At 38.2% G+C, this 24678-nt stretch overlaps 2 protein-coding genes across 3 annotated transcripts; both read right to left on the bottom strand.

The window, feature by feature from the left end:
* Positions 1-938: 938 nt before the first annotated feature.
* On the bottom strand, positions 939-22731 carry LOC306820411 (polyunsaturated fatty acid lipoxygenase ALOX15B-like). The gene is made up of 15 exons (XM_079338241.1): positions 22710-22731; positions 22372-22550; positions 21343-21547; positions 20371-20452; positions 20121-20243; positions 19905-20008; positions 19293-19459; positions 19000-19143; positions 18393-18596; positions 18101-18187; positions 17842-18011; positions 17333-17454; positions 16543-16643; positions 2022-2192; positions 939-1891 (listed from the first exon to the last, which is right to left on the bottom strand). Exons 2-15 carry the CDS (start codon positions 22522-22524, stop codon positions 1712-1714), a joined length of 2013 nt encoding a protein of 670 aa, XP_079194367.1. The 5' UTR covers positions 22525-22550; positions 22710-22731; the 3' UTR covers positions 939-1711.
* LOC306820414 (arachidonate 12-lipoxygenase, 12R-type-like) lies at positions 8100-10930 on the bottom strand. Of its 2 annotated transcripts, none has more exons than XM_079338245.1 (5): positions 10798-10930; positions 10451-10601; positions 10104-10308; positions 9309-9390; positions 8100-8143 (listed from the first exon to the last, which is right to left on the bottom strand). In XM_079338245.1, exons 2-5 carry the CDS (start codon positions 10592-10594, stop codon positions 8140-8142), a joined length of 435 nt encoding a protein of 144 aa, XP_079194371.1. In that variant the 5' UTR covers positions 10595-10601; positions 10798-10930; the 3' UTR covers positions 8100-8139. The 2 variants fall into 2 exon arrangements, with proteins under 2 accessions (XP_079194371.1, XP_079194370.1); XM_079338244.1 differs by having other exon boundaries at positions 10451-10620; positions 10798-10830.
* Positions 22732-24678: the final 1947 nt, after the last annotated feature.

Raw genomic sequence — 24678 nt, 5'->3', positions numbered from 1 at the left:
TTATTAGACACCTGCAGTGGTCTCAGTAAATCAACTCAGTTCTCAGGCTTATGTTTTGGGGCAAAGACCCTGCATATGTAACTTATTACATTAAGAGCCTTATTCATACCGCTCATAATGTAGCAATAGCTCATGATGTATTAATAGCTCATTTAGTGAGAAAAGTGTTGCATTATCATCATTTTTACTTCTGCAATTCAGGGTTGGAAGGAAACACTTTCGCCTGTGTCTGTCTGTCAGCAAGAGCACACATTTCTGCAAAAATGTTGGAGCATTAGCCAACTTAGATGCCATATTAACCTCCGCTCCCAATAAGTGTCAGGCTAGTATAGTTCTAGTCTTCAGTGTTTCCTGTGTTACTTTCACTTTTAGGTTTGGTGTTTAGTTTTTCTTTTGAATTTGTGTAATGTCTTGTTCAGGTTGTATTTTCAGTGTCAGGTTTTACTTTGTAGTTGTCGTCAGTGTTTCTGGTCTTTTGTTCTTTGCTCCTCTTGTGTTTTCCGCCTGTCTGATAAATGTCCTCACCTGTGTAACCAGTCTCACCTGGGTTTGATTACCCCTGTGTCTATTTAGTCTCTGTGTTTCTTCTCCTCTATGTCAGGTCGTGGTTTATGTCTTTGGTAGTCTATAATTTGTCATTAAGCTTCCACTGCTTCTGCATTTACTTCGTTTTTCTCATCAAGGCTTTTTTAAAATTTATTATTTTGAGTTTTGTTTTTGCCTTTTCTGAAATAAACCTTTTGTTTTTTACCTGCAAAGGGGTCCTCCTACCTTTTTTTTCCAACCTGTGATCTGTGACATGTAATGCCAATTTAATAAAGGCCTTTGAACATTATTTTCCTACAACTTATGTTAAATACATGATACAAGCAGCATCATTTTCAAACATAATAAAAAAGTCAAATCAAAAGCATTACAGATGTGAACATCAAATGATATTATTTAATTTTAAACCTTTATTTAAGCCTCGAATATCATTGAGATTTCTCTCATTTCCAATGATGTGAAGATGCAGATCAAAACAAACAAAAGAACACAAATAATACAACAAAGACAGGTCAGGATGTATCTCAGGAGAAGCAATTACACACTGGTAAATTGGTTTGAGATCTTTGTCTTAATCTGCCAAGAGAAAAAAAAGTCTCTATCTTGAGAGACTGTACTCTACATTTTTGGAGCTAAAAAGCTAAAAGCGAATTTCCCTATTCTTAGTTTCCTAGAGTTAACACTCGGAACTTGGAGCAATAGACAGTTGAGCGTTTATGTAAGATGGTGTACGTCCAATAAGAGATTTATAGATGAAGACGTGATTGTCACGTCTCTGTAAAAGAGCAATGCAGCCAAGATTATTTGATATTTGATTTCATTATAGCACTCACGTAGGTTGTCACTGAATTGTTTGTTGCAGACAGTAATTCAGACAGTGAGTCGTATAGCACAGTTTACTTTATACTGTAGTCATACAGCAAAATCCTAAATATTTTTTTAGCAAATCCAAAAGGTTTTTTTGATTAAATGTCCTGCATAATACTTCACTAAATTGGAGAAAATTATAATGACTTGATTAGGAGTTAAAGCTGTGAAGAAATTACCAAATAAATCACTACAGTTGTTTAGCATCTAATGTTCATATGGTTATGTAGTTTCTCTTTTCACTGTTTTTGGTAATATAAAGCTGCATTTTGAAAACTGCTGGAGGTCACAAACATACTCAAATGGCCACACTATTTTCTGCCTTTTTTGGATCCATGTATGTGTATGGGACTTCAAGGCTCTCGTTTCTGGCTGCAATGGTTCCACTTTGCACTTCAAGCTTTCCTTGAAAATCCTGAATCAGCTTGCAGGGAGTCTCCTCACTGAAATGGTCGTCTGGGTACTGGCCTAATGGAACCTGAGGACATCAATGAAACCATTACAATGAGTGTTCGTCTCCAATATTTAAGTGTGTATTACAGTTAGACTTCTTCTTTACTTATTCAAAATAATGCAATTTATGTTTTTCACATGTTGTGGGAACTTACAAAGTCAGTGGACTGCTTGCTGAGTAACAACAAGGTGGCCATTATATTAACTGTACCACTGACATCAGGAAGCGTCTGCAGCATGGTGGCTTCGCTTGTTGTTCCCTTGGTGGTTGGTGGAGGAAGTTGTAAGGATGGGGGAGCGTTGGGCATCCAGGCACCATAGTCAAACTGCAATGAATACATGACTCATTCATTATTATTGACTCATCCTCACATGTCTTTTTCAATACTTTGATTTTATCCTACAAAATCATACCTCCTATTTTGTGAAATTTACTCAAATGTGTTCTCAGATGCAAAAAAACAAGACTGTCATAAAAAAGACATTTAACCTGCTAAAAGTCAGAATACTAAAGGTTTCATTGTGAGGATGTTAACAGCTTTGTGAAAGAGTTGCCTTACTTGTAAGACCAACACTATAATCTCTCTCTCTCTACTGTATGTAATACAGTGTTAGGAAGTCATCTTAATGTGTTTTAAGTGCATTATTTTTTTACATTTTTTATCATTACTGTTGCATACAAAACTGTTCTTCTCTTTTTCCTCCAGTAACAAACTACGTGCTTTCTCAAAAGCCAATTTGAAATGGGGTACATACTGTATCTTCTCTAGACGTATTTATCTTAAAAGCTTACTGACAACATTTCATAACAAATGTTTTTATTTTTATAGCATTCCTCTCTTTCTCCCCATTTAAAAAAAAAAACCAAAACCAAATCAACCAGTTACACAAAAACAATACTACAACAATTCACCTGTCCAGAATTCACGGCTGCGTGCTGTACTGAGCAGGTGAAGATCACCATGGTGACGAACTTCACCATCTCAGCCACTGTAGTAAAGTTCTGTGGAATTCCTGAGAGTTACAGAAAACAAGAGTCAATACTTAAAATATCAACGAAATGTTGTGCTATAATAATGTAATAGATTCAGATCATGTTTTTAAGAGTAGCACACCTGAGTCTGCGTTGGAAAGGAATCCCTGGACAAAAATGTCTGAAATCCACTTCTGCAGTTCAGAGTCCTGATTCCCTGCACAAAGCTTTCAGAAGAGTGGAGAAGTGCAGGGAAACAGGATTATGTTTCAAAATAAAGCTTTACACAACTGCAGCCAATAACTTGTGTATATAATAAATATAACAAATATATCTGATAAGATAGATAAGATAAGATAATCCTTTATTCATCTCACGAGCGGAGAAATTTACAGTGTTACAGCTGCAAAGCAGGATTGCAGAAGAAAATCACACAGTGCAAAAAAATTAAAATAGATAAAAATATAAGTGTAGAAAAAAAAACATGCATCAAAAACAGTAATCAAGAGCTAGTACGAAAAAGAAATGTGCATCAATTAAAGAGCTATTAAAAACATGCCTCAGAAAGGAACAGTTGAAATGCCAGTAACTTAAAGATGTAAGTCTGTATAAACAGTATGAATACTATCATGCACACTGGAATTTTATTGCACAAATTGTCCCATAAATAAATATTGCAATGCAATCAAAATTAAGAATAAAAATACAGATAAGATCAGGTGACATCTTATAACATTATTATTGCACCAGAAGTAGGAGTAAATTGTCCAGTTTGGTGTGTTTTATGATCTACTGGGAGCAGCCTTGGTTAAACAATTAATTGTGTCATCTGCAAAAAAAAAATACAAATTTGAATATGTTGGAAACTTCAATGCTGACAACCATCAAGTGTCCTTTTGATTCTGATAGCAGAATTTTTTGTAGAACCAGTTATAAATCTCATACAAACAAGTTAATACATTGGAGTAATCAACTGTATCAACAGTTTTAGAAGGAGACACATTTTTGCATTTTTTATTCTTTGTTTTGAAACTAACTTTAATAACTGTATTGCATGAGTGTGCAAAAGGAACCTTTGTTTGCCCATAAAAATAATGGTTACTACCCTTATGGGTACCATCAGGAACCCATAATAAGCCCACATGGGACCCAGCTAGTTTGGGCCCCAGATGGGAGAAACCTGGGTTGCCCATGTGGGTCTAAGCGAGGGCCTATGTAATGCCCACCTTGAGCCCACATGGGGCCACCATGGAAACCCCGGACAAAATTAACCGGGACCCAGCTGGGCCGCTCAGATGGGGCCCATTCACCAGCCCATACCTGACCCATATGGGCCCCGCATGGGTGTGTTGACAGGGAAGGGGCCAAGCCCAACTCCTGAAAAACAACCCCACACCATAATCCCCCCACTCCATCAAACTTTACACTTGGCACAATGCAGTCAGACAGGTACCGTTTTCCTGGCAACCGCCAATCCCAGACTCGTCCATCAGATTGCCAGATAGTGAAGCGCGATTTGTAACTCAAGAGAACGCGTCTCCACTGCTCTTGTGTCCAGTGGCGGCGTGCTTTACACCACTGTATCTTTGCATTGCACTATGTAATGTGTGGCTTGGATGCTTTTGGAAATATAGTGTATGTATACAATTGGTGAAATACTAAAACGAATGCAGAAAATACCTGTGGATGATATCCCAAAGCTTCAGTCCATCGTCTCTGTAGTAGTAGTTGGGTATAGCCTCTACCCCACGCTCAGCGATGTCGTCTGGTATGCAGAGAGAGCTGTAGGTCAGTGAGGCTGTTGCTTTCTTCAGGATTGTGAGTATACCATTTCTGCCACAAGCTGAAAACTAGAACCAGTAAACACAAGGAATATTGTTTTAAGATAGGCACTGTACATGATATGATTAAGGGACTTTGTTGAGCTTGTTGGTCTTTACCTACCTTTGTTAAAGTACCAATCTCAGAAATGAGCAGATTTCGAGCCAGGAGGTTGATCTGCAGGGTGTAGCGAGTGTGAGGGATGAGCAGCTGAGGGAACAATTGAACTATATGTTAGGAACAATTGTGTAAAAAAACATTAGAGATTTGATGCCTCTTTACTATGTAGTTGTGTTTAATACTTAAATATAGACCTTGTACAGAGGATGCACCATGGGCACATTGCGCAGCAGAGATACAGCAAAAACTTCAGCCAGCAGATGAGTGCGCAGCAGGTGAACATTGAGTTCATGGTAGTTGAAATCTGCACTTCTCACAAAAATCTTGGCCAGCAACCAGTCGTACTCGGTGTCTGAAGGATAAAAGATGGGATTGTCTGCTCCAGGAGTCTGCTTTAGCTACAAGAGAAGAAAGTGAGATGTAGTTCATATATTTAGTCCATTTACAGTACTGGCTACTAGTTTTTACAATGTTCCCTCCTGCTGTCTGTTTACTCAAAGTGTGTTCTGCTTTCTGTGATGATCCTGATTTTTTTTTTGTTGGCTTTTTTAAATCTTTGTTCTCTCTTCGTCTTCCCCTCTCTTTCTCCTGTGTGGCGGGGTGGCACGGGGTGTAGCAGGCGTCTCCCACGCAACAGCTGATAAGGAACACCCGTTTCCACTCAGCCCTGGTCTTCACTCTGTCTCTTTGGGCAGTCCGTTCTCACTTTTTGTGCTACTTGGACTGACTTAGAGGTGTTTAGTGGCCTTTTTGTTGTGTTTTTGTGTAGCCTGAGATTTTGTCCGTGTTTTCTTGTGCTCAGGTATTTTGGTGTGCCTCGCTACTTCACCCATTTCAGTGCATGAGATTTTTTGTCTTTGGGTCCTCTGCGGTGATAATTCTACTTGCCAGCTCCTTGCCTCCACTGCCTGCCCAAAGTAATGCCACCCTACACCATTACTGACCCTCCGCCAACCCAGTCATTCTGGAGGATGTGGCAGGCAACAGAATGTTCTCCATGGCGTCTCCAGACTCTGTCAAGTCTGTCAGATATGCTCAGTAAACCTGCTTTCATCTGTGAAGAGCACAGGGCGCCAGTGGAGAATTTGCCAATCTTGGTGTTCTCTGGCAAATGCCAAATGTCTTGCACAGTGTTGGGCTGTAAGCACACCACAACTGTGGATGTCGGGCACTTATACCACCCTCATGGAGTCTGTTTCTGACCGTTTGAGCGGACACATGCACATTTGTGGCCTGCTGGAGGTCACAAATGCAGGACTCTGGCAGTGCTCTTCCTGTTCCTCCTTGCACAAAGGCAGAGGTAGCAGTCCTGCTGCTGGGTTGTTGCCCTCCTACGGCCTCCTCCACATCTCCTGATGTACTGGCCCTTTCTCCTGGCATGCTCTGGACACTTCGCTGACAGACAGCAAACCTTCCTGCCACAGCTCGCATTGATGTGCCATTGTGGTTGAGCTGCACTACCTGGGCCACTTGTGTCTGTTGTAGACTCCGTCTCATGCTACCACGAGAGTGGAAGCACCGCTAGCATTCAAAAGTGACCAAAACATCAGCCAGAAAGCATCCGAACTGAGAAGTGGGCTGGGGTCACCACTAGTTGGGAGTATTCGACAAAATAGCTGATGGTTAATGGTGGTTAATGGTGCAAGAGATCCCAGTTTGTAGATATGCCTTTTTAATGTTCAACTTTTAAAAAATGTTGTAGATTATTCCGCTGACCCCCAGGCTATAGTTCGCAGACCCCTGGAGGTGCTGAGACCCCACTTTGAAAATCACTGCCTTACACAATACCCTAAATTTACCTAACTTTAATATTTACTCTTCTTGAGTCACTCTCACCTGAATAGCGATTGGCTTCAGCTTGTCATCAGGTGTTTTGTGAAACAGGACGAGGGGAGCCATCAAGTACTGCTTCTTCCCGTTGATGATGTTTGTCTCCACTCCATCCAAAAGCTTGTAGTCACACAAGTATATGTTTCCTTTCTGTTTGAAATTATGGTAAAGAATGAGAGATTTTTACTAAAAAATCATACAATGTGGATATTATAAGTGATTTAACATGCCATGTGGAAATGCAAGATTCTGATAAGAATGTGATAAAAATGATAAGATCAGTGAGGTTAAACAAAAAAATTACCTTCAATTCATCATCCAAGGTACACAGACCAGGGAGAGAGATCGAACTTTCAGACACAGGAAAGTGCTCTGGGATGGCTGAACAATGCCTGATCATTGTGGGGTTAATACCGTTTAAGAACTGGTAGCCAAAGAAAGTGTCCTCTTTCCAATGTTCAGTGGTGAAGTCTGTCAAAATAACACCGGAAAGTTACTGAGTTTCAAGATTAAGAGAAGACAACTACAGCGACGCAGCTTACTGATACTGATATAGTCATTACCTAATTTTGAGAAAAAACATAAGAAAACATTGAAAACCATCTACCGAGTTTTTAACACTTAAGCAAAGTAGAGAAGCCAATATACTACTCAGCATTCATTAAAAATGTGAAAATAAAAATGACTGAGAAATACATCTTTAAGAAGCATTTTATAAATTCTGTGTAAATTTGCATGAAAATATTATTTTGCAGACAGAATCAAGTTTTTCCGTAAACTAGCAGTACCTAACTTGTGCCAAAACTAAAATCTGTCATAAATCTTTATGACGAATTATTGGTCATTGGAAAATTACCACCAACACTCTCTCAAGCGACAATCTCAGTGCTATTAAAAAGACACAAGGACCCCTTGTCTAAGAGTCTTGCTCTATCAGCCTCCTTGGTTGCGACTATAAAATCTTAACCAATATCCTTGTGCAGCGATTAGCAGCCATTATTCCTACCATCATTATTGAGGACCAGACAGGCTTTGTTTCTGGCAACAGTCTTTTTTTAATGTACGGAGGTTGTTTAGTGTTTTACTGTTCCCCAACTCTTCTGTACAACATGAGGCTATCCTCAGGCTTGACGCTGAAAACACTTCCCAGAATATCCATGCCCACCCCTTGAAGATGTAGCATACCTGATATATCAGTGCGCTTGTCGCCGAACACCCGTTTGATATCCTCGAGATCAGTCCACCCATCTGTGCTGAGAGCCAGATGCTTCAGTCCCAGCTCAGTCAGCCTGAAATAAAATACAAATGGCAACTTTATTGTTTGTTCTTGAACAGTTAAATAAACAGGTCGGGAAAAAGGTACATTGTTTTATTGTTGGAAACATGTCTGATAGAATTTGAGGACTTCACCCTTCTCCTACAGTGAAGACCAATTCTTTTTTCTTGGTAAAGGAGAAGCGGACCTCACAAGGCAGAGAGAGAATGTTGTCTGCCTTCATACAAAGAGGAATTCCCACTTCATACTCATCTCAGCTAGAAGAAAGAACAACAAAATGATCAACTTTGGACTGTCAAGAAGCATTTGCGTTTACAGTTTTACATTAGAGTTAATAAAAAACAGTGGCATAATAAAAAAAAAAGAACAAAGCTGGTGTATTTTATCATTATTTTTTTTTTTTTTATAACTTTATTTTCAATTTTACATATTGTTACATTAAAGTCTGATAAACTGTATCCCACCCCAACAAATAGAGGGTGTCTTAACTTGCATGTAAGCACTCAAATACAACATGCATCTAGATGGTGATCCTCTTAATGATAGCAATATAAATGTTGATGCCACAGATACAAGAATAAGATAGACATTACAATAATACAACAATGAAAAAAGAAAAAAAGAACAAAAAACAAAAACAAAACATTGGACATACAATCACAAAAATAACCCAAACTGGCATGTTTAGATTATACTACTCGTGGCACCAATATTTTAAACCCCTCAGGAGAAATTATAGGTAACAGCTCCCACAACCACAATCAAAGTCTCTTCACTCAACAGTCATAGAGCCTATACATCTCTATAATTTACCTAACTTGTAATGCAATGCAATCTATGGAATTACTATTACATAGATTAAAATAATAAAGATTTCCCAAATATCTTCTGAGATGAGCTCCCCAAAGTCTCCTTTACCAAGCTGTCTTAGTTTATGCTCCACAGGGGGCAACTATTCAAAATAAGTTTGTATATTTTGGATATTGCACCTTTTTTAAATGGATTGACATTGAAGATTGAGTAAGCGAGATCTTGGTGTCGCTCCTCAAGGTGGGTCTGTGTCTGGCATGTCCGTGGGATCAGAGCCTGCCTTTGACTTTTGAAACTTTGGCATTTTAGACAGCTTAAACTTTCACCCAGACCAAAAAATGATTAGATATAGACCCTTAGATATTTGAGACACAATGTAGCTCAAGCAGGTATAGAGCAAAATGTGTTAATAAATGCCCTTTCCAAGCAGAGCTCACAAAACTACGTCCTCACAAGTCGCATGCGCCTGATGCCCCCACTGTTTTATCAATCAATCAATCAATCAAACGGTTTGTTTTACCAGTATTTGAAAAGAACACATTGAACTAAAAGAGGAGCCGGTTTGGATGCAGGTTGGCTTCAGGGGGGATACTTTAAAATAGTAGCACTCACCAGTATTTTTGCCCTCTCTGCACCAGCTCCTGCTCACGATCTGACTGGCCACGACGATGGGTGTCATCAAAGGCTCTCAGAGCTTTATGAAATAAACAAGACATGGTTTGATATACAAAGAAACACGACATGGTTAGGTTGTGATAGATAATCTGGGACACCTAAGCTTAAAGTAATTTATTTTTTCTTCTACAACATTGAAGTGAAAAAAAAAAATGGTGTTGAATGCAAGCAGGGATCTCATGTTTCTGAAATTAAATGAGTTTACTGATGTGATGTCATGCATGGTCAAAAAATTGGTCATTACACATGAAGTAACCCTTGTAAAAGTTCAGTGACATAGATAAAATTTGTGTTAAGGAAATTAAATCTGTTATGAATATGAAACCTTTCAAATTTGTGACAGAATTATTTTGGTGGTGTGTTTTGCGTATTAAATTATTTAATAATAACGGAAAATGTGATCAAAACTTAACATGCTAAGTTAATAACCTTTCTAATAACATGTTCAGTTAATAACTTTATTTGAAGTTTAATCTAATTAGTAAATGAAATAACAAGTAGTACGCATTTACTTGCGTGTTTTGAGTAATTTAATGTGAAAACATGTCAATAAAGCACTTCAGACTTTAAGTAGACTGACTCTTAATACTTTATTAAAACATATCACCTCTGTTACCTTACATAGGCTACATTTTCAATATAATGGCATGCATAGTAAGTTGTGGGACTTATCTCTGTTTAAAAGTGTGATTTGGTAGAAGCAGTATGTGAGAATAACTAATTTCCACAAACCTGTTCCCTCTCTGAAGCGTTGCACCTCACCGTCAGTGATCCAGCGGTAGATGGGAACACTGTAGATGTGTCCTTCAGGTGATTCCACTTTCACCTTGGAAGGAAACCAGGCGTCGTCAGGGAAAATAAAGGGCCCCTTTTTCATCAGCTCTATCTGGATCAATTGTCCAATGGAGACCGGGTTGGTCACGGTAAAAGTGGACTCCTGGAATAATTACAGAAACAGAAGACTGTTGAGCTAAAGTGTAGCTATGAACTTGATGATTAGCACAGAAGCACTGACTATATAAGGACAGGGGGACAAAATCAAACACATTTACATTTAGAGAAGGATATTTTACACTTACTGTTCCTCTGTTGAAGGGTAAAGCCCCTTTTAACGGGTGTTGCTGGCTCTCCCCATCGGCCCCCACCAGCTTGATGTAGATATTGTTAAATGTACCGGACCAGACGAGAGTGCCAGTAAACACGGTCACTTTATAGTCAACCATTTTCACTCTGGAAAGTAAAAGGAGTCCTGTTGAAAAAACATTTTGTCAGATATTTTTCACACAAAAACAGGTATTTTCCAGTTAAGATATCTGTTAAAACACTAAAAATGACAATAATGGCATTTAGAAGGTACAATTGCACAATATTTAAATAGTATAAGTATTTTAAACTGAAATCATGAATTGAAGCATCTCTCTCTTACCTGTCAATGAGGCCTATAGCTCATAAGAAGAACTGCTCTGATGAATAAAGTCACCACCTCTTGGTCCTCTTTTTATACATGCAGTTTGGTGGGAGTGTCCAGTCAAACATTCACCAAAGCTTGTAAAACATCAGGAGGAGGATGCAAACTATGACAACATAATTTCAAGTTCATTGTTTGTTTACAGGGGAATTAGCTCAAATGGTAAAGGAAATTTCAACCTCATATAGCCAATCAAATGCTGTTCTTTATGGTTGGTTTGATAAAGCCTTGGTTCATTTAGAAATGGGAGAAATCACATTACATTTGCTAACATGTCAATGGTTTATGTAAAATTTGAAGTGCAAATGTTTGAAAATTTCCTTAACCAGTTATTTAAAAATAAATAAATATCAGCAGTCTTCTTCTCGTATGTTCATCATTATGCAGCCTATTTATGTAAATACACTTCAGCAGGTGCATGTAAACAAGGACACACATGCAATGTTTTGGTTTTCTGGTAACCCAGGGGCAGTAATGCACACATAGCCTACTTATTTTTACTGAACTTACACTCATGGCTAACAACTACAGCAGTGGTGTCCAAACTTTTTTTCTTTCGGGCCAAAATTGTCGCGTTAGAATCGCTCACGGGCCACAGGGTTTTTTTGTTTGTTTTTTTTAAATATTGGAAGGAACTTTTTGTATTTTGACCTCTTCAAAAAATAATGTAATACACAATAACTAATTGCAGTGGGAAACTGTTGTGTTCTAATTTTTTGGAAAGAATAGTCAGGCTTTTATAGGTCTCCCTCGCTAAGATGAAAAAGAAAAAAAGAACGAAATGTGCCATCAGATGAGGCCTGGGGCCAAAATCTTCTAATTCTTCGATTGAAGTCAAGGGCCACAAAAAATCCACTCAAGGGCCACAAATGGCCCCCGGGCCGCACTTTGGACACCCCTGAACTACAGCCATTCATGAGGCATTTAGGTGCAGAGGACAATTAAGGAAGTAAAACACGGTGTGCTGGGAATCATCCTGAAACTACCGGTCAGATGTTTTGAAACATCTGATTGAAATACACGTTATTTTCTTGAAGATATTTCCATCCAGCTTAAACGTTTGATATGCGTTTCTTCTATGAATAGAAATAGTTAAGTAGATGCCTTTGTATGTATGCATTTCTGTTGTGTGTCTAAACTTTTGAAAGTAGTGTATATTGTCACCTTCCTAAAATAATGGCCCATGTAATTTTTTCAGGTTTTTCAGTAAACTTGACTGATATCTATTGATGAAGCAAATTGTGAAAGAAGTAATGACACTTGGTGTGCATGACGTGTTTCATGGACTGGAAACATGTACCCTGTGGGTATAACTGTTACCTTTCTAAGACTGAGTTCAAGTTATCTCGAATGCCGTTCATAATGATGTGTGCTGAACAACATCAGGAAGCTCCTATCTGTGAGAACATGCTACACAGCTCCTATTATGGCTCTTGTGAATTCCTGCATTGATGTCTTCTTACATGCAGTATCAAACCCCTGCAGATGATACAAAATGCAGCAGCATGACTCGTCTTCAATTTATCTAAAAGAGCATGTCACTCCACTGTTCATCTCTCTACTCTGGCTTCCGGTTATTGCTCATATCAAATTCAAAATTCAGCTGCTCCCTTATAAAACAGGGACATGAAAAACTCCTTACCTAATCTATATAATGCAGGCAACCTGGGGGGGGGGGGAGGGGGCACTTTACTAGTAGTCAACAACAGATTAAGATTAAGATTTTGGACATCTATTTTTATGCACCAATTTGTGCCTTTTGTGAAACACAGTTATGATTATTATGATTTTCCTGTTAGTCAGATAAATGAATTAATTTGAATACTCCTATAAACATGTGGACACATGGCACATCTGGTCACTTCACCGGTGTCTGATTAAACTCAAAGCTGATTGTTGGCACTTCACTTGTGTTGTATACAATCTGATGTACGTCGCTTTGGATAAAAGCGTTTGTAAAGTAAATTGTAGAGCTGCCATGATGGTGCTGTATTTCAGCTGTGCTGTGTCTGTGTGTAGCGTTGGCTGCACTCAGATGAATTCACACAGCTCTGTGAACGTTTGTCACTGTTGCTGATTGTCACTGCGTTGTAATTAAATAAATTAAGTAAAAGTCATCATCATACTTCAATTAATTTCTATAAGTTAGTATTGGGGGAAAGGTGTGATTTTGACATTTGAACTTTAAAACATCAGATCTTTTTTTAACATGAATACACAAAATCTTTGTGGTGATCATATCAACATTTTATTAAGGAAAAAGGTTTACAGTCACCGAAGTTAGAATGTAATATAATCAAATATGTTTTGTTAACAGAGAATAAAAAAGAAGTACACAAGTTATGTTGGCCAATTTAAATGTAGATTATTTCTGTGGAAGACAAACAAAGTATAAATAAAGGTTAAGATACCTTTATTTTTTAAACAAGATTAAGAGATGAAAAAGGTATAAATGATTTTAATCCAGATTAAATCTCTTCTCATGTTCTTTGCTTTTATATTTATTTCTATTTTTTCTTTAAGTCACCTTCCTAAAATAATGGCTGTAGTCATTCATCAGGTTTTTCAGAAAACACAAAACAGAACAAATATTGAATATATGATATGTATATGAATATGATATTTATTAACAATTCCACTCAAAACAGTTATGACGACAGATGACTGGCATACTATTATCAATGTCTGTCATTTACTTCACATACGAGGAATAAATGACTTGGGCAAATGTTTGAACATGCCTATATGTGACTTTGCCAATTTTAAACTGAGTTCTTGGCCACTTGAGCCCATTTTTTTTTTATTTGGTTTGTAGGCTACTCAGCCTTTTGTTATGTAGGCATATCTTGTATTCAAAACCAACTGTCATGGTTATAAATATTGTTATCTTTCAAAGACAGTTCTCCTTGACATCCCAGTCAGTCCCTCATATGCAACCACAGATCAACATCCAGCCTGGTACAACCACACTAATGCCCACAGAGTCTGCCTGGAACCTGGCTGTCATGATTAATGCTAAAAGTTCAAATTAAATTTTAAAGTGACTTGAATGCCCGGTCATGTCGATTTTTCTGTACAACAACAGGAAGAGCATGTCACTCCGCTGTTCATCTCCTTACTCTGGCTACCAGATACTGCTCATATCAATTTTAAAATTCTGCTGCTCTCACTTACAAAACAGTCACATCATTTAATACAGGTCTACAATCCATTAATCCCACCCACATGCTAAAGATGGGCGTCTGATCCGACCTTAACAACAGAGTCCCAAGTCTCGAACTAGACTCGTCTAATCTTAATATTATAATAATTAATTGGTTCAACCTTCAGGTTGAGTATCCCACAATGCATGGCTAACTACAGATCTGAACTGTTTTTGATCAAAGCAGTATTTTAATGTTGAAAATTGGCTGTAAATTAACAGCAATCGTTTACAGTGTGTTATTGCACCACCACGGTGGCCGAGAGGTGCAAACCCTCCACAATAGCTAAAACAACATGCATTTCGAAAAATTTACGCTTACACAAAGACAGATGGAAGGAAAATAACAGTTCTTATTCAGGCAAATACACTTTATTTTCACACACAATAGAACAACCTCAAGAAACAGGCTAAGCAGGGTGACAACCTACTGTTTAGAAAAATATCTGCCACTTCACATTTCTTCCCCGCTCCCTCAGTCACTGATCCTGGCTTCTGTCTTCTAGGCCTGATTTATTTATTCATTGTAAATTGCTTAAGAAGTGATGTATGTTCTGTTTGACTCCGGAGAGTGAAAGATAACTTTGCAAAGTAGTCTCTGGTTGATGTATAATTTATAAATCCACAGTAGGCCAATGATTGATCTAAAACAGTGATGATCACTTTCATGATTTTGAAAGGGTTTATTCACATCTAGCCCATCTTTCATTGAAAAACAAATATCACTCAATACCTTAGACATGAAGGCACAATACATAGGAACATAATAGCCATAAATGAACAACATTAATAAATGGTTTGAATATATTTTTATTCATAGTAAAAATTGATGGAACAAAGTACTGCTGAATGATCTTGCCAACAAAGAAGAATACAATAGAATATTTTAAGCATGTCGATGTTTACTCAAATGAAATCACCATCACCAATCCCACATTTTCAATGAAAGCTGCACTTAAACCAGAAATTAGCACAGAATGATCATGTTATGCATTGATGTCCTCCCACTAAAGGTTCTCTTTTTTTTTCACATAGTAAAACATGAACCTTGATTTGCTTGTTTGGTCACTCACATAATCAAATAGCCACACTATTTTCCACCACAGTTGGTTGCATGTCTGTGTATGGCAGATCCAGATTCTCATTTCTGACTTTGATAGTCACACTTTGTATTTCAAGGTCACCTTGAAACCTCTTGATCAGCTTGCGGGGAATCTCCTCAGAGAAATGCTCATCTGGATATTGGCCAAGAGGAACCTGATGAAGCAAATGATACATATTATTTATTTTAAATAACAAATGATGGCTTTTAACTGCCATAAATATGATTTATGTCACATTGTTTGATTTTGTTTAAATGTTGTTTGTAATATTTAATTTAATATAAAGAGGAAATAAATAACTATCACCTGTTGCAGGGGGAACAAAAGGTGTATGACACACTTGAAAAACATGAGGTAAGAAGTGCTTAGGATGTGTTCCTGTTTTTTGTTTATTTAGCGATCTATACCTTTCTTTCCTCAAGAAGCAAGATTTCACGTGCTATATCTGCAAATTTTTTTGTTATCGTTTTTCTTCAAGATTCTTTCCCTCTCAGGGATATGCAGCCAATGAGGTATGTGTGTATTGTATTGTTTAATCACGTAAGTTTCTGTTCATAATTTATGTTAATTTAGTGTCATTTTGTATTTAAGTTTGACGGTGGATTTATGGTGAAGTCAAAGTGGATTAAAGTAGGAAAGGAGTTGGAGGAATGAAGAATCAATCAATTTGATGAACTTTTGGCCTGGTGTATTTCCTGGAGAGAGCGATATGGGTTATATATTGTACAGTTGCAAGAACTTGATTTGATTTTTTTAAATTAACTGGATTTTCCCATATTTATTCTACTTACAGTTGTTTCCTGAAACCTCTCAGGTACAGATTTGATTGATGTAACGTTTAAACAGGCCTTGGATACATACAAAGTCAGAGGACTGCATGCTGAGAAGATGCAAGAGAGTCATCCACTGAACTGTCGCGTTGACATCAGGTAGCGTCTGCAGCATGGTGTCCTCGGTTGTTGTCCCCTTCGTGGTTGGTGGAGGAAGTTGCAGGGAGCTGGGAGTGTTGGGCATCCAGCCACCGAAGTCAAACTGCAATAAATGAATGATTGAAAGGTGGTTGATTATAACATTTTGAAGCAAAGCAGTATGGACTTGCTAACAAAAAAACCCATCTAAGCCAGGAAGCAATATTTTGTATGTTTTTAGCAGCGTCATGTCAGGCTTTCTGACAATGTGCCCTTGACTTTATAAAATAATTCAGTATGAACCAAAGAAGTCAACAAAGATGTCTATTCCACTTTTATCTCCTGCATTTATGTAGGGGGAACACAACATTAATTTTTCTAAATAGTGAAGGACCTGCTGAGGTTTGGCTTCAATCTCTCTGATTCAAAGAAAAATGCAAATTCTAATCAAAACATTTTCAAAGATGGTACAGAGTTAAAACACATTCACCTGTCCAGAATTCACAGCTGCGTGCTGTAGTGAGCAGGTAAAGATCACCATGGTAACAAACTTGACCAACGCAGCTACGGTGGTAAAGCGCTGGGGAATTCCTGTGAATGAGGGAGAATAAACTGGATGATTTAAAGATGTCTATATAACTTCATTAAAGTCATGTACATACTGATGACGATGAAGTGTTATGTATTTTACATGCAATACAATGTAATATGAATAAGTATGTGAAGTGTAAGTATGCTGCTGTAACATGTGAGCTATTGGTGGGACAAATGGTGTTCTTAAGGTTAGAGATTTGTTAAACATCAAAGACAATGAAGGGGTCTATTTGGGGTCATTACTTAAGACTGTGATAGATAAACAATTTGGTATTGAAGTGAGAACAGACACTTAGGATACATTGGGGGAGATAAGAAGTCACCCCATGGTGACCTGTGTAACCTTTGAAGCCATATGTCCTGAGGAACCACAGGGGGCGCAGGACTGTAGGAGAGGCACACCTGAATGATCAAAGCCTAAATAGAGTCGTAAATGTTCTGATGTTGCTTTGACCAATACTGTATAAATACTAGGGTCTTTTCTTTGTTCATGAGGGATCACAATTGGCTGGTGACTCTCCCAGGTAACATGGCTAACCTGGACTGATGCTGTTTCTTGTCTTTGTAAATAAATGTCTTATATTACATGCAAGTGTCAGCGGATATTTCTTCATCATCTACACATCATCGTCAAAGGAGGACTTGAGAAACTACAAAAGCTAAGAGTTGTTTTTATTCAAGCACACCTGTGTTTGCGTTGGAAAGGAATCCATGTACAAAAATGTCTGAAATCCACTTCTGCAGTTCACAGTCTTTCTCGACGTCAGCATCGCTCTTGTAGTAGTAGCTGAGGATTCCATCCACAAACCTTAAAGAAACATGGGGAGGTTTTATCAAGAACATTTTGAGATTGAATATACATTCTCTGTACTTGTACTGTACCTGTAACAATGACATAAAAAGTCTCTATCTATCTATTGTAAGCATGACACCATTTCAAAGGACCATTAGAAATCATGTCAGCCATATTTCTTAAAGTAATCAGCTATGTTCTTTTAAGACTATTAACGACAATGTTTACCTTGTAACCTAAATGCAGGCCATACAGTAAATGTGATAATGGAAATGTTACTATATGCTTTTTTTTATAAGAATCGAATGAATAAATAAATAGATAGTTTGGTATTTTTCAAGTGGGATTGTATGAGGTACTAAAAAAATAATAATAATATACAAAATAAAAATAATTAAAAACCTGTGGATGATATCCCAAAGCTGTAGTCCATCGTCCCTGTAGTAGTAGTTGGGAATAGCCCCCATCCCACGCTCAGCGATGTCGTCTGGTATGCAGAGAGAGCTGTAGGTCATTGACTCCATTGATCTCCTCATGATTGTGAACATGCCCTTTCCACCACTAGCTGCGTACTAGAAACCAGCAAACAAAGGAGTACTGTTTAAGACAGCTGCTGTACATGTAATTGTTAAGGCTACTGAGTGTGCAGGTCTTTTGCTACCTTTGTGAAAGTACCATTCTCAGAAAAGAGCTCATTTCGAGCCATGAAGTTGATCTGCAGGGTGTAGCGAGTGTGAGGGACGAGCAGCTGAGGGAAAGGTTAAAGAATGTTACACTCAGTAAAGAGATCAGAAATTCTGAGGCTTCTTTGATTTATAAATGTGGACTGCACACTTGAACAACATGGTTTTGAATATCTCCACTGGGGATCAGTAAAGAATTATCTTTATCAACTTTGGAAGATTCAAACATCAGCAAGGTAAGGTAAGTTAAGTGTTGTGTCTTGCAGTCACCTTGTACAGAGGATGCACCATGGGCACATTGCGCAGCAGAGATACAGCAAAAACATCAGCCAGCAGATGAGTGCGCAGCAGGTGAACACTTAATCCATGTAAATTGACATCTGCACTTCTCACAAAAATCTTGGCCAGCAACCAGTCGTACTCAGAATCAGTAGGAAAAAAGATGGGATTGTCCTCTCCAGGAGTCTGCTTCAGCTGCAGGAGAAGAAAGTGAGATTTAGGCCCTTCCAGTCATTTAATCCATTCACCCCTGTGCCCTGGTCATAAAGGGACAAACTGTTTGGAAACCAAATCTTTTTTTATTCGATAACAGACTACAAATATGTTTAAAATTAGATATAAAGGGGATTTGATCTGTTATTAAATTAGACTCTCGTGGTCAATCACACAACTACAGTTTTTTGCTCTTGCAGGTGGCTTAATTTCTCAGCCAGTTAATTTTCAGTTTGGAGAAGAAAAAACACAACTTTCAGTTCCAACAGGAATCAACAGCACCTATTTAGACCTAACTGCTTTTTTAAGAAGATCTCAGTCTAACTGTTTAATTGGTCATTTAATTATTCTCCGCTGCTTTACAACTCTAATCAGTCACTCTCACCTGAATAGCGATTGGCATCAGCTTGTCATCAGGTGTTTTGTGGAGCAGGATGAGGGGAGCCATCAAGTACTGCTTCTTCCCGTTGATGGTGTTTGTCTCCACTCCATCCAAAATCTTGTAGTCACACAGGTATATGTTGCCGTTCTGTTTGAAATTTTAGTGAGGACAAGAAGTTATAATTATTTTAAATTGTGAATAGTACAAAATATTAATTGGAAATGTAACTTAAAGCTGCATAATTATCATGTCATCAGGAAAATCTTTCTCAGACCCTTACAAGTCAAAACAATCACCTTCACTTCCTGTTTCAGAGTTTTCCGTCCATCGAGGAAGACCATGCTGTCAGTGACAGGAAAGTTCTTCGGTATGACTGAACAGCGTTGGATCAGCATGGGGTTGACAGCATTTAGAAACTGGTAGGCGAAAAATTCATCCTCCCTCCAATGTTTCTGGACATACGCTGGAAAAGAAAGGCGAATATTAGATTCAGTTTGAGACTAACTGTTCAATATTAACAGGACTGCAGGTCATCAAGAAAAGTAGCAAACAATGTGTTTAACAGAATTCAGAGACATAAACATAGGCATAAATACAGTTTTTGATTTTGTCTTTGAAAAAGGATAAATTAAGTAAGTTCACTAAAGAAACAAAAGCAAGACTATCTTTGGTCAGTTTTTATCTCAGGAATAGAGGCAGAAGGAAGACTAAAGGCAGAAGTGGCTCCAAATCACATTTAATAAAATGTGTCACCACATGAGATGTTTCAAGCCCTTGCCCTTCATTAGACATGAACAAATACTGTTTGTATAACTTTGGACGGTTTGGGCAGATCAACATTTTCCTAACATAAGAGGGCGGACCATTGGGAACCTGCATGAAGTACAAGCTTGATAATAGTGCAATACCTGATATGTCAGTGATTTTACTGGTGAATACCCGGTAGATACTATCCATGTCAGTCCACTTGTCTGTTAATTCACCCAGACCACTCAGTTTCAGCGCAGTCAACCTGGAAAAAATTTGCAAAAAAACACATCTTTAATAGTGTTGCTAAATTGGTAGGGAGTTAAGTGCATAGTTTTATTCATTAATAGATTGTTGATAGAATTGATAGACTTCACCCTTCAGCTGCAGTGAACTGAAACTCTGTACTCTTGGTGAAGGAGAAATGGACCTCCATAGGCAGAGACTCAGTGTTTGCTGCCTTCATGCAATGGGGGAGTCCCTTTACATACACATTCCATCTGGGGAAAACAGAAAAGATCAGTTCATTTATTAATGGGTTTTAATTCAGACAGAACCTGACAGGTCTCACAATTTCACAAGGTTGTCAATGTTTGGTTATGAAAATAAAACACTCTCGGTACTCACTGATAGTCTTCTTCTCGCTCCTTCAGTTCCATTTCCCGACGATACTCTCCAAAAGGATGGGTGTCTTCATAGACCAAGAGAGCTTAAAGAAAAAATCCAAACAATAATACAATAATAGTAATAACAGATTGAATGTACGGTATATAGGTCTTTCAAGGGCACTGATGAATTTATGAGTGAGGACAAGTATTGATTATGGACGAGGGTTAATATATTGTGCTGCCAGTGCTACAATAAGGTGTAAAATTCTTAAATGAGTGAACTAGGATTTCCAGCACAGAAATCCTAATTCACTCATTTGTCACTTCCCGCATCGACTATTGCAGTGCCCTCCTCACTGGACTCCCTGCCAAACTCATCAACAGACTGCAACTCATCCAGAACTCTGCCGCCCGGATCATCACTCGCAACAAATCATCTGATCACATCACCCCCATTCTCATCGAACTTCACTGGCTCCCTGTACAATATCGCATCGACTACAACAACGTCCTCCTTACTTACAAACCTAGCTCCCACTTACATCTGCGACCTCCTCCATCACTACAGCCCACGCACCCTCCGCTCAACCTCTGCTGGACTGCTAACCATCCCCACACCACGCCTCAATACCATGGGTGTCCGAGCCTTCAGCTGTTCGGCACCCAGACTTTGGAACCCCCCCCCCACATAAGTCAGTCTGAGTCCATCTCCACCTTTAAATACCAACTCAAAACCCACCTGTTTAAACTGGCATACTCACTGTAACTGTTCACTTCACACTACACCTGTCTTTTGTTTGTTTTATGTTTGGTTTTAACCTCCTGTACTGCTTTTGTCCACTGTAAGGCGACCTTGGGTGGCTTGAAAGGCGCCATTAAATAAAATGTATCATTATTATTATTTATTATTAAAATAATCAGTTAGATGGTATAAATTCACACTTTACAATCTTTATTTAAATGTTGTCAGTAGGAAGTGAACAGGACAAACCTTTTCCTTCCCTGAAAAAGTGCTCCTCGTTGTCAGTGATCCAGCGGTAGATGGGAAAGTTGAAAGTTTCTCCTTCAGGGGTTTTCACTTCTACCTTGGCAGGAAACCAGGTGTCTTGAGGGAAATTTGTGATAGGACGTTTGTTCAGCCGGACTTGGAGCAGCTTTCCAATGGACTCGGGAATGGACAGGGTAAAAGTAGACACCTTGAGTAATGACAGAAATGGTTTGACAAGATCCATATATGAGGTTAAATAAATGTATTTGAATACCAAAAACAGAGCTGCAACATCCCCCTAACTGGCATAAAAACACTGAAAATATAAGATTAGATGACACAAAATGTTGTGGGCTACTATCAGTTTTTATGTGACTCATTTTTAGGTATTGTTTCTTTGGCCACAATGGTGAGCATACCTGAATAATTACTGAACTAAAAATTTGCATCAGCAGTCGTGAGAATTTACAACAACATCACTATAGTTGTATGTGTCTTTACAAAGGCAGTGCTGAAGAAGCTCTTTTCAAACAATTTGCACAAGGGGGCAGTATTGTTCAAGTAAATGAGAGAAAATGGACAGGCATTAAAGACGCCATCTGAGCAAGGACTGATTTAGACAAATGTAACAAGACAGGAAGACAGTGCGCTGAGCATCTTTAATTATACACTGATGCAAACAAAACAATGAATGATATTTCATTCATCATTCCAGATTTCAGTCAAATCAAATACAATAAGTCTATCAAATGAATTTATGATTAATTGGTCTTCACAGGGGAACTATTAGCAATTCTTCAGCTTTAATTTGGACACAAGACAGATTTTCAAAGGAAGCAACAAAATCAGAAGTAAATTGGTGCTGCTTGCGCTTCTCCTAGCCTGTTATTCTACTTGTTAGTGCCAATAATGAACATTGTGTGACACGGCTGTTTAAAAAGAAGCTGTTTCTTCACACAGGCTACTGAGCTTCAGAACCTTTATGTTAGTCCAGCTCAACATTGCACATATAGAAGAATATTTTACACTTACTGCTCCAGTGCTGAAGGCTAAAGGCCCTGTGCTGTTTATGAGCCGAGTGGGAGGGCTTTCCCCATCTGCCCCCACCAACTTAATGTAGATATCGTGGAAAGTGTTGGCAAAGAGGACTTTGCCAGTATAGACAGTCACTTCATACTTTGCCATTTTCACCCTCAAGAGCAGAAGAATCCCTGAAGGGAAAGAGAATAATTAGTGTTTTTTCAGCATTGGTTATTTTTAACTTTTAAAACAAAAACTCAAAACTATATCAATATCAAATAAGACCTGCAATGGAGTTTGTCTTTGTCGACAATCTGTTACAGTCCAGTTGTGTAAAGCATGTCTCTTACCTTAAATGACGAATAGAAGTTACTTTGATGAACTCCTCCTGACACCAAAGTAAGCATCCTCTTTTATACTTTTACAGATTGGTGGGCGGATCAAGTCTGAAGTAATAATCATCTCAGGTGATGAAATGTTAGTTTGAACACCAAATGCAAAACAAAAAACTATTGTGAAATAATGGAAATAAATGTCTCAGTGCTTTAACCCATCAATAAATTCATGATTAAAAAAGGATCCAATGACAACAATAAGTTAGCTTATGATACTTTACATACAGTGCAGATCTAGACCACTCTTCCTAGTGTTAATTGCATACTTTTTTATTTAAATAAATATAATGAAAATATAATTAGGATCCTTCCATTTAAATAATGAGTGTATCAGTGTAAACTAAATGGTTCAGCCAAGTCACCACCTGCAGTCAAACCACTCATTCAAGTCGACGTCGCTGTGAGTGGCACTTTATCCACATAAACACAAAGAGAGGACCTGATTCACTAAAGTATTGTGTGGCATTCACGCCAACTAAACCTGTACAAATAAATCAAACTAACTGCACTCCAGAGAAAACAGACTCTTATTTTGGAAATATTAAATTAAATACAATTTAATTCAAAAGGGGATTTATTGATATGAAAGTATCGATAACAATGTTGTCAAAGCATAAAAATGACGGTTTGTTCAAATATTTCGACAGTACTCAATAAGCAGTAAGAGGAACCTGCCAAACAGTGACACATCTTCTGTTTTGTTTTTTTTGGTAACTGTGACAGTTTTTGGTTACTGAGCAAAACTTGTCTGTTTCTGCTTTCTATGGGATGGATCTTTTTTGTTGGGCTATTAACACCTTTATTTTTAGTGATGGTGGATCGGAAATTAGTGAGAGAGAGAGTGTGTGTAGTGACATGCAGGAAAGGAACCTGGGCCACCCGCCTGGAGAACTCTAGCTACCCTCCACGTAGAGCACTAACCCAACTAACCACACCGGGAAGATTTCTTTTGAAAAACTTCCCCAAACCTGAGCATTTTAAGAAAAACTGCACAGAGTTTCAATATGTACTAAACTTTATTTCTCAGCCTCTGTAGCAGACTCTCTTGAAAAAGAAATGCAATCTCACTGAGAATTCTTTTTCTGCTAACATAAAGGTGAAAGAAAGAAATTAATCATTTCTGAAGTCCATTAACATAAAAAGATAGAATTGTAAATATAATGCTTTGTTTACGGCAACAAGAGATGTTAATGGACATGTTTGCAAAAACACTCGATATGTACAGGCTTCATGCACCGTCTGCAGCCACAGATAGTGGCACATCACTGCCACTCCTTGGCAGCACACACTCCCCGGAGTCTTCACCTCTCATAGATTTTCTCATGCTCAGATGTGGTTTGGCCCTTATTATAAACAGGTTCCTGTGTCAGGAGCCAATCTTTGTAGCTCTTGTACTTGGCTATGAATGTTCTCTCTCATGTACAACTTGCCCCAACTTGTATTGTAGCATCCGAGAGCCAAAAAGAAAAAAAGCGCTCATATCCAATCGTTTGACCCAGAGAATATAAATCTTTCATGAGTTTTTTCTGAAAGGCATGCTCACGCTACGACTTCGGTTCTGTAGGCCTCTTAGTCCTTTCTCTTCATTGACCTTTTTTTCGGTCAGATCACACACATTTTACAGACTTGGTGTCTTGTTGAATATAGAAAGTGAGGTTGTCCTTTTGAGCCACTTTGAATTCATGTTTGTCCAAAGAAGTGTGCATTTCTTCAACCAATACAGGTGTCTACTTACTGCCGAACAGACTTTGCTTTCTGCCCCATGTCTCAGTCACAAGTCGTAACCACAGGCCCTTATCTTCAGAAAAAATAACCTTTAACAGAGTTGCATCATTAGACACGTCAATCTTTATGCCTATTTTGTGGCGATGCTCGCTCTCCCTGTGTGGATAATGTGACATCGCCAGATTTAAATCATCTTGAA

This window comes from Symphodus melops, assembly GCF_947650265.1.
Source record: "Symphodus melops genome assembly, chromosome: 2".
In the NCBI taxonomy this organism is placed as follows: domain Eukaryota; kingdom Metazoa; phylum Chordata; class Actinopteri; order Labriformes; family Labridae; genus Symphodus; species Symphodus melops.
This window is presented reverse-complemented; position numbering and strand designations above follow the sequence as displayed.